General features: G+C 50.8%; 1 protein-coding gene across 1 annotated transcript in view; it reads left to right on the top strand.

Moving 5' to 3' along the window:
* Nucleotides 1-212: 212 nt before the first annotated feature.
* The window catches only part of LOC311248640 (uncharacterized protein), a gene marked incomplete at its 3' end in the record, with an annotated part of 164,171 nt that continues 151,582 nt past the window's right edge, over nucleotides 213-12,801 (top strand). Inside the window, exon 1 of the mRNA XM_084339494.1 lies at nucleotides 213-341. Within this exon, the coding sequence (XP_084195620.1) occupies nucleotides 284-341 (58 nt within the window). The remainder of the gene's footprint in view (nucleotides 342-12,801) is intronic.

The raw sequence follows: 12,801 nt of genomic DNA, 5'->3' as shown, positions 1-12,801 counted from the left end.
AGACTTGTGAAATAAAATTAAATATAGGTTATCTATCTTTTATTGTGTCACTATCCGTGCATTCCTGGGCATGTCGGTGGTGTACTCAGTACTGTTCTGTGGTCTGTGGGATGTTGCAGCCTAAATAGCAGAGGTTGTCTCTGCAGCTGTGCACGGTCACGATCAAGTGTAGCAATTTGAATGCGCATTCGTGTACACTGACAGCGCGCCCAGAGCGCTACTGGAGACCCCACTCGTGTGAGCCTGGCTTTCGGCTCTGGAAGACAGTCTAGTCTTTTTTCCAATGATGTTTGGCACCACCACGGACGATCACCGGGAAAGTCGCAAACGCAACGGGACAGGTAAGGCAAACACGCATGCTTTAAAACAAACGCTCGTGTTGTTTCAACAAAGTTCCCGGGACTGAATTGGATTCCACGTGACAGTGACAATATGACAACACGAGATTCGGAGTTATCTATGGCTGGAGGAAATAAAACGGCATGGGGGCTAAAGTTAACCGTTGCTGTGATCTCTCTCGGCGCATTGGCACCTGCAGATAGAATGGTTATAGTTCACCTGTTCTGTTTGGATCGCGCACAAAGCCGCAACGCGGAGTATTGATGAATATTGATTGTTGAATTAGCATACATTACTCATTAGTCTTCATTTAACAGTTGGGGTTTTAATCGTATGTCATGGTATCTAGCAAGGCGTTCCAAGGCAAGGTTGGATGTAATGAAAAAGGAACAACTAAATTGAAGTGTAGACCGCGGTCATTCGGGGCAATCTTAGGTTCGTAAAGGGTCGACATGCTACTGTTTGCTCTTTCGAACCTAAATCGAATTTATTTCCATGTACAGTCCTCTTGGTTATATGCACTGCACTAGTCTGCACTACCAGCCAGTTTCACTTTTCTTTTGCATTTTGTAACAAGTTCTTATTATGACAAATTCAAATACCCACTGTTTGTACTGTAATACTATAATAGTTTGCAATGCTTCATGGTCTGGGTCAGTTAAACTATGTTTGGCCAATGAAGTTATTTTGGCATTGCGTTTTGGAGTGGACAAACTTTCACCATGTCAGATCCAAATGCATCCGTGTCCAGATGGAGATTTGTCATTATTCTATGCACACGCTGTATGGTCCACTGAGACTGAGACCAATAATGACAGGTGTTACAGCTATCTGCGCTTATGGAGGAATTCCAGAAGTTTGACATCAGGGGGCCTTCTGTGTGGAGTTCGCATGTTCTCACCCGTGTTCGCGTGGGTTTCCCCTGGGTACGCCGGGTTCTTCCCACACTGAAAGACATGTATGCTAGGCACTCGTATACATACCATTGCCCTTGGCCAAGGTGCTGGCATACAAGCAGCAGCTGGCCCACTGCTCCAAGTGGTTAGGATGGTCAAATGCTGGGAATAATTTCCCCAGGGGGATTAATGAAGTAACTTAACTTAAAGTATACGCTTGAACATTATCATATCAATAAATGTCTATTGTGCCACTCTGTACACAATAGTGATTCTATCTATAACCAGTTCATGAATGCTTTTATACTGGCTGTTCTCTGGTGTTATAAACACCTGTGTCTGGTAGCACATTCCCAGGGAAATAAATCATCCAGTACACAGGAAGTGATACCAGCAGCAACAGCAGTTTGTGTGGAATTAATAGAAGACTAATTCAATATTTAACATGGATTTTCAATAAAGTGCAAACATGCAACAGCAACAACTGCTTAACACCAATAGATGTTGTCAAAATAAACAAAAATTAGGATCTTACGGATTAATACATTATCTTAATTTAACTGGCTCTTATATGAATACTATACTAATAATAGTAGTAATAATAATAATAATAATAATAATAATAATAATAATAATAATAATAATAATAATAATAATAATAATAATAATAATAATAATAATAATAAATTCAATTGAAAAACACCTTTCAAGTAAAGGTGCTTTACAATTTAAAAGAAAAGAAAAAAACAAACAAAAAATAACAACACGAGTCCTAATAAACAACAAGGACAACTAAGCTAAAGAAAAGCCTGGCTGAAGAGGTGAAGAGCTGTCTTGGTTTAAAAACAGAGATGGACTCAGCGTTGTGGATTGAGGCAGAGAGAGTGTTCCAGAGGGTATGGTTCACAAACAGAGATGGACTGGCAGTCTGGTGAGAGGAATGATGAGGAGTCCATTTGTATTGAAGCAACCATCCAGCGTCAGAGGAGCGTGGCCTATACAAGAGGGGGCATAGGTGTGGAGGCAGAGTGGCCATGAGAGAGGCATTCAGGGGCAAGGCCGTGGAGAGACGTATAGGTGAGGAGGAGAATTTTGGAAAATCACACAGAACTTAACCGGGAGCCAGTGGTGGAGATGTGCTGCCAGGGCGTTGTGCTTGTGAGTATAGCCTCGCAGCAGAGTCCTGGACAAACTGGTGTCCATCCAGGGCTTTACTCCCAAACAAGTCTCCATTGCAGTAGTCCAGTCGAAATGTCACAGAAGCACGGATGAGGGTCAGTGAGTGATGGCCGGAGTCTGGAAATGCTCTTTGAAAGAAGGTGGATCTGGTGATGGATTTTGACGTGTCACTCAAATGAAAGAGTCTTCTCAGCAGTGTTGAATCAAGGAATTCCAACCGCAAGAACCCCAAAACACACCCGACACAGGCACAGTTAGACATCATATACGCTACTGTGGAATCCTGGATGGGTGCCTATATAGTCAGTTGACTATAATACGCTTAAATGTAATGTAACTGTTAGTCTCTATTAGGGGTGCACCGATATGAAAATTGGCCACCGATACCGATACCGATTGTTCAACTAACACAATCGGCCGATACCGATACCGATACCGATAATTGTGGCAAAAAATAAGTATTTTAAATTTTTTTTAATATTTTTTTTAATTTTTTTTTTTTAATTTTTTTAAATTTTTTTAATGAAACTACTGTATATTTGTATGTGTGTTTGTATTTGTAGGCCTCTTTACTTACTTAAAAAAGGAAACATCAAGAAATATGTTTATGGTATCACTGATCCCTCTCCCAGTATCGTCTGGCGGCCTGCAGAGGGATACTATTTTCTCAACCAGAGCTTTCAACCAATGCAATGGAACCATTCTGGCGGCCTGCAGCGGGATACTATTCTCTCAACCAGAGCTTTCAACCAATGCAATGGAACCATTTTGATTGACAGTCGATTCGGCCAATTACGCCACACCGCTAGCACCCACCTCCTGCTTACCACCAAGCGTTTATTCATTTTTCTACTTCGGGGCATGCCGCCATTGATGATCTGCTTGCGAGAATGCGAGTCAAACTCAGAACCACAACAAGCTAATACGTTAGCTGCCCGGCAGTGCCCGCCGACCAGCGCGCTCCACAGGATGGCCAAACGAGACACAATGATTTTACTGCAACAAATGTTATAATAAAACAAAGCCTTTCTATACATTTGTCTGGTTGAAAACTTTATTAACAGATTGCAGAATGTGTAGTTGTGTACGGAATGAGCAACGGAATGTAACCGAGCTATGCACGGCTTGCTTGCTATCTTCGGGTAAATACTATGCTGATGTAATTGAACGTGTAACTAACTATAATAACGTTAATGCCACAAAACGAATGTTTGTGTCATTTTAACAGCAGATACTTTCTTAAATGCCATCCTCCCGACAGAGCGGTGTTGATGGGGAGCTCTGATGGATTCGCTTGGTTGTGTTATTACTATGCATTGAACAGCTAACCGAAAGCTAGGGTTAACTAATGTTAAAGGTTTAGCCATAACGTTACGTTGGCTAAAGTTGGGGCTATTCTTAATCCAGTAATAATGGCTGCAGACCTGCAAGCAAAGTACAGCAAGTTGGCAAAGGAGTATTCCAACGTAAATCACATTTTCACCAGTAACGTTAGTCTTCTGCCTCCCGGCTATGAACGGACTCGGAGTAATGCCTTGCTGCTATGGGTAATAATAATATGCTGATGTTATTGTCCGTGTAACACTAACTATATAACGTTAATGCCACAAAACGAATGCCTTGTTAATCATAAATAGTAACTTTGATGCAGTAGCTTGTGTGTGTGTGGGGGGGACGGCGGGCGTTGTGCAGGTGGGTCGCGAGTGAACTTTTTTTTTTTTTGCCTTTTGACGCTACACAAATGGATGGTTAGTTATCGGCGACTGCTATCGGCACATTTGAGCTTATCGGCCGATAGGCCGATAGCAGTCAACAAGGCACTTATCGGCCGATACCGATACCCGACCGATATATCGGTGCACCCCTAGTCTCTATTGTTGTCGCTCAGTAGTATTTCTAACGAGGAGGAGAACACTGATAAATCAAATGAAAGATCAAGGCATTGAGTCATGGAAGGTGATATAGTGGGGCTACTGTGTGTGCAGTGTATTTACAAATGCCCCCAGGGGCCCGCTTCTCCTGCTGACTGCCTGGCCATGGCTGATTAATGTGGGAATCTATTTTGCTGTTGTTATGATAAACTATAGGCCACACAATGTTCCTCACTACCATTTGTGCTTTCTTGTTCATTATCTAATGCTGGAGGGGATTTCTTTAAATAATGTCTGAGCATTTGTGCTTTGTGAGGTTCGGCACAGAACCTTTGATCAATGCGATTGAGAGAGACAGACAGACAGCCAGCCAGCCAGTCAGACAGACAGACAGACAGACAGACAGACAGACAGCCAGCCAGCCAGCCAGACAGACAGACAGACAGACAGACAGACAAGACAGACAAGACAGACAAGACAGACAGACAGACAGACAGACAGACAGACAGACAAGACAGACAAGACAGACAGACAGACAGACAGACAGACAGACAGACAGACAGACAGACAGACAGACAGACAGACAGACAGACAGACAGACAGACAGACAGACAGACAGACAGACAGACAGACAGCCAGCCAGCCAGCCAGCCAGACAGACAGACAGACAGACAAGACAGACAAGACAGACAGACAGACAGACAGACAGACAGACAAGACAGACAAGACAGACAGACAGACAGACAGACAGACAGACAGACAGACAGACAGACAGACAGACAGACAGACAGACAGACAGACAGACAGACATCGATAGTTATCCCTGCTGTTACCTGTGCCAAGAGATAAGCAGGATTCTGATGTTAAAGGTGATGTAAGTGGCTTTCTTTTGTTAAAATAAGTGTTAAGTAAGTAGTTCTATATTCAAACAGCCATCACTGATATAAAGTGTTTTTTTTTTATTTCTTACTTTTGTACTGTGGAGTTCTCTCTCCTGATTGTATCAAGAGGGAAGGGATACCAGAAAATGTAGGCTATTTTCTGTGCAGAGCGGAGGGACTGGGAGACCCATGTTACTGACCAACTACTCCTATATCAGTGATTGCTGTCGGAATGTAGAGCTATTATTTTAACATGTAGACTACTTATTTTACCAAAAGAAAAAATACCACTACAGCACCTTTACGGGTCAGGGAGGTGAAACATGGCAGTCCCAGCTACACGCCTCATAATGGGAGGAGTAGCCTATAGGCTGGCTGTGCTGTTCAAAACCCAAAGCAACTCATTCATATTCCAGCAGATCATAGGGCCATTTGACAGAGAGCATTAGAGCCTTCCCACTTTTATTAAACATTTAGTTTTGAGAGTGGTCACTGCGGGGCCACAGCTCAACAGATCCCGACAGTTTTGGGTAGAGAGAGAGAGAATCAGACAGAGAGAATGTGGTTCGGAAATTGGGAGAAAAGAAGCTTCTATTCCTCAGCCTGCACATGTTGATGGAGGTTGGAGTAAACACTGTGTGACAGGCTGAGTGGTTTACAGCGCAGATCAGTGGCATTCTCATCATGCCAATAAACCAGAGCGAAGCAGCGCCTCTCTATGCAATGTGTGACAGGAGGCTCTTCTCTCCTGCGCCTCCCCCTCCCCTGAGTCTCCCCTCCTTCTCCTGAGTCTCCCCTTCTCCTGAGTCTCCCCTCCTTCTCCTGAGTCTCCCCTCCTTCTCCTGAGTATCCCCTGCTTCTCCTGAGTCTCCCCTCCTTCTCCTGAGTCTCCCCTGCTTCTCCTGAGTCTCCCCTGCTTCTCCTGAGTCTCCCCTCCTTCTCCCGAGTCTCCCCTGCTTCTCCTGAGTCTCCCCTGCTTCTCCTGAGTCTCCCCTGCTTCTCCTGAGTCTCCCCTCCTTCTCCTGAGTCTCCCCTCCTTCTCCAGAGTCTCCCCTCCTTCTCCAGAGTCTCCTCTCCTTCTCCTGAGTCTCCCCTTCTCCAGAGTCTCCCCTCCTTCTCCCGAGTCTCCCCTGCTTCTCCTGAGTCTCCCCTCCTTCTCCTGAGTCTCCCCTCCTTCTCCTGAGTCTCCCCTCCTTCTCCAGAGTCTCCCCTGCTTCTCCTGAGTCTCCCCTCCTTCTCCAGAGTCTCCCCTGCTTCTCCCGAGTCTCCCCTCCTTCTCCTGAGTCTCCCCTCCTTCTCCCGAGTCTCCCCTCCTTCTCCTGAGTCTCCCCTCCTTCTCCTGAGTCTCCCCTCCTTCTCCTGAGTCTCCCCTGCTTCTCCTGAGTCTCCCCTCCTTCTCCAGAGTCTCCCCTCCTTCTCCAGAGTCTCCCCTCCTTCTCCCGAGTCTCCCCTGCTTCTCCTGAGTCTCCCCTCCTTCTCCTGAGTCTCCCCTGCTTCTCCTGAGTCTCCCCTGCTTCTCCTGAGTCTCCCCTCCTTCTCCTGAGTCTCCCCTCCTTCTCCAGAGTCTCCCCTCCTTCTCCTGAGTCTCCCCTCCTTCTCCAGAGTCTCCCCTCCTTCTCCAGAGTCTCCTCTCCTTCTCCTGAGTCTCCCCTTCTCCAGAGTCTCCCCTTCTTCTCCTGAGTCTCCCCTGCTTCTCCAGAGTCTCCCCTGCTTCTCCTGAGTCTCCCCTCCTTCTCCTGAGTCTCCCCTCCTTCCCCTGAGTCTCCCCTCCTTCTCCTGAGTCTCCCCTTCTTCTCCTGAGTCTCCCCTCCTTCTCCTGAGTCTCCCCTTCTTCTCCTGAGTCTCCCCTCCTTCTCCTGAGTCTCCCCTCCTTCTCCTGAGTCTCCCCTGCTTCTCCTGAGTCTCCCCTCCTTCCCCTGAGTCTCCCCTCCTTCTCCAGAGTCTCCCCTGCTTCTCCAGAGTCTCCCCTGCTTCTCCTGAGTCTCCCCTCCTTCTCCTGAGTCTCCCCTGCTTCTCCTGAGTCTCCCCTTCTTCTCCTGAGTCTCCCCTCCTTCTCCCGAGTCTCCCCTCCTTCTCCTGAGTCTCCCCTGCTTCTCCTGAGTCTCCCCTGCTTCTCCTGAGTCTCCCCTCCTTCTCCTGAGTCTCCCCTGCTTTTCCTGAGACTCCCCTGCTTCTCCTGAGTCTCCCCTCCTTCCCCTGAGTCTCCCCTCCTTCTCCTGAGTCTCCCCTGCTTCTCCTGAGTCTCCCCTCCTTCTCCTGAGTATCCCCTGCTTCTCCTGAGTCTCCCCTCCTTCTCCTGAGTCTCCCCTCCTTCTCCTGAGTCTCCCCTCCTTCTCCTGAGTCTCCCCTCCTTCTTCTGAGTCTCCCCTGCTTCTCCAGAGTCTCCCCTGCTTCTCCAGAGTCTCCCCTGCTTCTCCTGAGTCTCCCCTCCTTCTCCAGAGTCTCCCCTGCTTCTCCAGAGTCTCCCCTCCTTCTCCTGAGTCTCCCCTGCTTCTCCAGAGTCTCCCCTCCTTCTCCTGAGTCTCCCCTTCTCCAGAGTCTCCCCTCCTTCTCCTGAGTCTCCCCTCCTTCTCCTGAGTATCCCCTGCTTCTCCTGAGTCTCCCCTCCTTCTCCTGAGTCTCCCCTCCTTCTCCTGAGTCTCCCCTCCTTCTCCTGAGTCTCCCCTCCTTCTCCTGAGTCTCCCCTCCTTCTCCTGAGTCTCCCCTCCTTCTCCCGAGTCTCCCCTGCTTCTCCTGAGTCTCCCCTGCTTCTCCTGAGTCTCCCCTCCTTCTCCCGAGTATCCCCTGCTTCTCCTGAGTCTCCCCTTCTCCTGAGTCTCCCCTCCTTCTCCTGAGTCTCCCCTGCTTCTCCTGAGTCTCCCCTCCTTCTCCTGAGTCTCCCCTCCTTCTCCCGAGTCTCCCCTCCTTCTCCTGAGTCTCCCCTGCTTCTCCTGAGTCTCCCCTCCTTCCCCTGAGTCTCCCCTCCTTCTCCTGAGTCTCCCCTGCTTCTCCTGAGTCTCCCCTCCTTCTCCTGAGTCTCCCCTCCTTCTCCTGAGTCTCCCCTCCTTCTCCTGAGTCTCCCCTCCTTCTCCTGAGTCTCCCCTGCTTCTCCTGAGTCTCCCCTCCTTCTCCTGAGTCTCCCCTCCTTCTCCCGAGTCTCCCCTGCTTCTCCTGAGTCTCCCCTGCTTCTCCTGAGTCTCCCCTCCTTCTCCCGAGTCTCCCCTCCTTCTCCTGAGTCTCCCCTCCTTCTCCTGAGTCTCCCCTCCTTCTCCTGAGTCTCCCCTGCTTCTCCTGAGTCTCCCCTCCTTCTCCTGAGTCTCCCCTCCTTCTCCTGAGTCTCCCCTCCTTCTCCTGAGTCTCCCCTCCTTCTCCTGAGTCTCCCCTCCTTCTCCCGAGTCTCCCCTGCTTCTCCTGAGTCTCCCCTGCTTCTCCTGAGTCTCCCCTGCTTCTCCTGAGTCTCCCCTCCTTCTCCTGAGTCTCCCCTCCTTCTCCTGAGTCTCCCCTCCTTCTCCTGAGTCTCCCCTGCTTCTCCTGAGTCTCCCCTCCTTCTCCTGAGTCTCCCCTCCTTCTCCTGAGTCTCCCCTCCTTCTCCTGAGTCTCCCCTCCTTCTCCCGAGTCTCCCCTGCTTCTCCTGAGTCTCCCCTCCTTCTCCTGAGTCTCCCCTTCTTCTCCTGAGTCTCCCCTCCTTCTCCTGAGTCTCCCCTCCTTCCCCTGAGTCTCCCCTCCTTCTCCTGAGTCTCCCCTGCTTCCCCTGAGTCTCCCCTCCTTCCCCTGAGTCTCCCCTCCTTCTCCTGAGTCTCCCCTGCTTCCCCTGAGTCTCCCCTCCTTCCCCTGAGTCTCCCCTCCTTCTCCCGAGTCTCCCCTGCTTCTCCTGAGTCTCCCCTCCTTCTCCTGAGTCTCCCCTTCTTCTCCTGAGTCTCCCCTCCTTCTCCTGAGTCTCCCCTCCTTCCCCTGAGTCTCCCCTCCTTCTCCTGAGTCTCCCCTGCTTCCCCTGAGTCTCCCCTCCTTCCCCTGAGTCTCCCCTCCTTCTCCTGAGTCTCCCCTGCTTCCCCTGAGTCTCCCCTTCTTCTCCTGAGTCTCCCCTCCTTCTCCTGAGTCTCCCCTCCTTCCCCTGAGTCTCCCCTCCTTCTCCAGAGTCTCCCCTGCTTCCCCTGAGTCTCCCCTCCTTCTCCTGAGTCTCCCCTCCTTCTCCTGAGTATCCCCTGCTTCTCCTGAGTCTCCCCTCCTTCTCCAGAGTCTCCCCTCCTTCTCCTGAGTCTCCCCTGCTTCTCCAGAGTCTCCCCTCCTTCTCCTGAGTCTCCCCTCCTTCTCCTGAGTATCCCCTGCTTCTCCTGAGTCTCCCCTCCTTCTCCTGAGTCTCCCCTCCTTCTCCTGAGTCTCCCCTCCTTCTCCCGAGTCTCCCCTGCTTCTCCTGAGTCTCCCCTCCTTCTCCTGAGTCTCCCCTCCTTCTCCCGAGTCTCCCCTGCTTCTCCAGAGTCTCCCCTGCTTCTCCTGAGTCTCCCCTCCTTCTCCCGAGTATCCCCTGCTTCTCCTGAGTCTCCCCTTCTCCTGAGTCTCCCCTCCTTCTCCTGAGTCTCCCCTGCTTCTCCTGAGTCTCCCCTCCTTCTCCTGAGTCTCCCCTCCTTCTCCCGATTCTCCCCTCCTTCTCCTGAGTCTCCCCTTCTTCTCCTGAGTCTCCCCTGCTTCTCCTGAGTCTCCCCTCCTTCTCCCGAGTCTCCCCTGCTTCTCCTGAGTCTCCCCTGCTTCTCCTGAGTCTCCCCTCCTTCTCTCGAGTATCCCCTGCTTCTTATGAGTCTCCCCTTCTCCTGAGTCTCCCCTCCTTCTCCTGAGTCTCCCCTGCTTCTCCTGAGTCTCCCCTCCTTCTCCTGAGTCTCCCCTCCTTCTCCCGAGTCTCCCCTGCTTTTCCCGAGTCTCCCCTGCTTCTCCTGAGTCTCCCCTGCTTCTCCTGAGTCTCCCCTCCTTCTCCCGAGTCTCCCCTCCTTCTCCTGAGTCTCCCCTTCTCCTGAGTCTCCCCTCCTTCTCCTGAGTCTCCCCTCCTTCCCCTGAGTCTCCCCTGCTTCTCCTGAGTCTCCCCTCCTTCTAACTTCCATCAAGTATCAAGTGTTTCACTCGCCAGCCTGGCCTGTGGCTCACGCAGATAAGGCCACATGTGTGTATATGTCCATGTTGCCTGTACTATGTAGCCTACTACATGAATATGTATTTGCATCCTGCAGGTGTTTCAGCAGTTATTGCTGCTGTTTCCCGCTGTGGTCGTGCGCACCGCTTTACATATATATAAATGCGTGTTCACGAAGGAAAGGCATGCACGCGTTAATGTGTTTTTCCTCTGATATCCTCGAGGGCAGGACGTACGGCGGCATTTTCATAATTCTGTTTGTTTTTATAGGCTGGTATTTTCTCTGCTCTATGCTTGGCCCTCTCAGCCCCTTCTGCTCGTGTATTGCTGTGATTGTCTCTGTGATTTGGCTCGTCTGGCTGCTGTGGTGTGTGGCGTCCTCTGCCCATTCCGGTGCGACCTTGTCTCGAGCCGCTCCTTCACTTCGCTTTATCCACGCTCTACCGTCACACGCCGGGGCCAAGGTGACCGGCCTGTTCACACCCTACGCAACACGCACAGCCTGAACCCAAGGGGAGCACTTTCAATTTATGCACAGTTTGGCGTGTTTCTCTCATCCCCTCTCTCTCTCTCTCTCTCTCTCTCTCTCTCTCTCTCTCTCTCTCTCTCTCTCTCTCTCTCTCTCTCTCTCTCTCTCCCTCTCTCTTTTCTAGTTCTCTTTCTCTCTGTGTGTGGCCGCTGCCTTCGATTTCGGCTTACGTTGTGAAAGAGTAGCGCGGTGGTGACCTTGGTTTCTATGAGAAAAGTTTTGCGCTGAAGCCATGATGACTGCGCTGCTCGCCTGTCACTTCTTCTGTTTGCCAGCAGTACAGACACGGTTCAATCCTAGCCGCGGGGGGGGGGGGGGGGGGGAGCTGGTCATTGTTCTGTCAGGGCTGGGCAGGACCACTCTGTCACACTCCACTTGATAACTGTGAATCACAGATGGTCATTCCCATGGAGCACACGTACAGCATTCCAGATTAAATCATAGTGTGCCAATAAACAATGTCTTCTTATACTAGAGTGTTTCCAGGTGAAATAGATTGAAATGCGGAACTTGGCGATCATGATCTGATCAGAGTTATTATTATTATATTATTATTTTCTTCTTACCATTCCTACCATAGCAGGAAATAGCTTCCAGTTTATGCTAAGTGAATGTTGGTCCTCAAAGTGCTTACAATAATGTACTTTTGGAGACATAGCTGGCAACCAGCTATTCAAATAGTGATACTTTATTAATACTACTAAACTCTGTACATCTGATTAGCACTATTCATCAGTAGTACTAACTTATATATTTTATACCCAGTTTATTCACCTGTACATTGTATATTACTATTGCACTTTACTGTTACATTTGCACTCTGGTTGGATGCCAAACATCTTTTCATAATGACAATGAATTGGAATCTAATCTAAATTCTGGTTGAACATGAGGTGAAAAAGTGACATTCCTATATCAAATTAGCTTTGTGTGCCATCCATCAACACAGTCAACAACATGAATTACATTTCTGTAATCACAAGCACACGCACGCACGCACGCACGCACGCACGCACGCACGCACGCACACACACACACACACACACACACACACACACACACACACACACACACACACACACACACACACACACACACACACACACACACACACACAGACACACACACACACACACACACCACTTGTACAGTAAGGAAAGACCGGAGGAGGAGAGCAGCATAGACAGGGCTCTGTGTGACAGACAGGTGAACTCAACAGGTCTAAACACTTAGATGGAGCACTGGAGTCATGCTAGCACTAGCATACTAGCATCGGCCCCTCGGCTGGCCTGGGCCTGGCGCCCTGCGGGCCTGATGGCAGAGGACAGGGGTGGTGGTGGCAAGAGGACAGGGGTGGTGGTGGCAAGAGGACAGGGGTGGTGGTGGCAAGAGGACAGGGGTGGTGGTGGCAAGAGGACAGGGGTGGTGGTGGCAAGAGGACAGGGGTGGTGGTGGCAAGAGGACAGGGGTGGTGGTGGCAAGAGGACAGGGGTGGTGGTGGCAAGAGGACGGGTGGGTGGTGGCAAGAGGACGGGTGGGTGGTGGCAAGAGGACAGGGGTGGGTGGTGGCAAGAGGACAGGGGTGGTGGCAAGAGGACGGGTGGGTGGTGGCAAGAGGACAGGGGTGGGTGGTGGCAAGAGGACGGGTGGGTGGTGGCAAGAGGACGGGGGGTGGTGGTGGCAAGAGGACGGGTGGGTGGTGGCAAGAGGACGGGTGGGTGGTGGCAAGAGGACGGGGGTGGGTGGTGGCAAGAGGACAGGGGTGGTGGTGGCAAGAGGACGGGGGTGGGTGGTGGCAAGAGGACAGGGGTGGTGGTGGCAAGAGGACAGGGGTGGTGGCAAGAGGACAGGGGTGGTGGTGGCAAGAGGACAGGGGTGGTGGTGGCAAGAGGACAGGGGTGGTGGCAAGAGGACGGGGGTGGGTGGTGGCAAGAGGACAGGGGTGGTGGTGGCAAGAGGACAGGGGTGGTGGTGGCAAGAGGACAGGGGTGGTGGTGGCAAGAGGACG

The sequence above is a fragment of the Notolepis coatsorum genome, assembly GCF_963971535.1.
Source record: "Notolepis coatsorum genome assembly, contig: SCAFFOLD_270, whole genome shotgun sequence".
Lineage (NCBI taxonomy): Eukaryota > Metazoa > Chordata > Actinopteri > Aulopiformes > Paralepididae > Notolepis > Notolepis coatsorum.
This window is presented reverse-complemented; position numbering and strand designations above follow the sequence as displayed.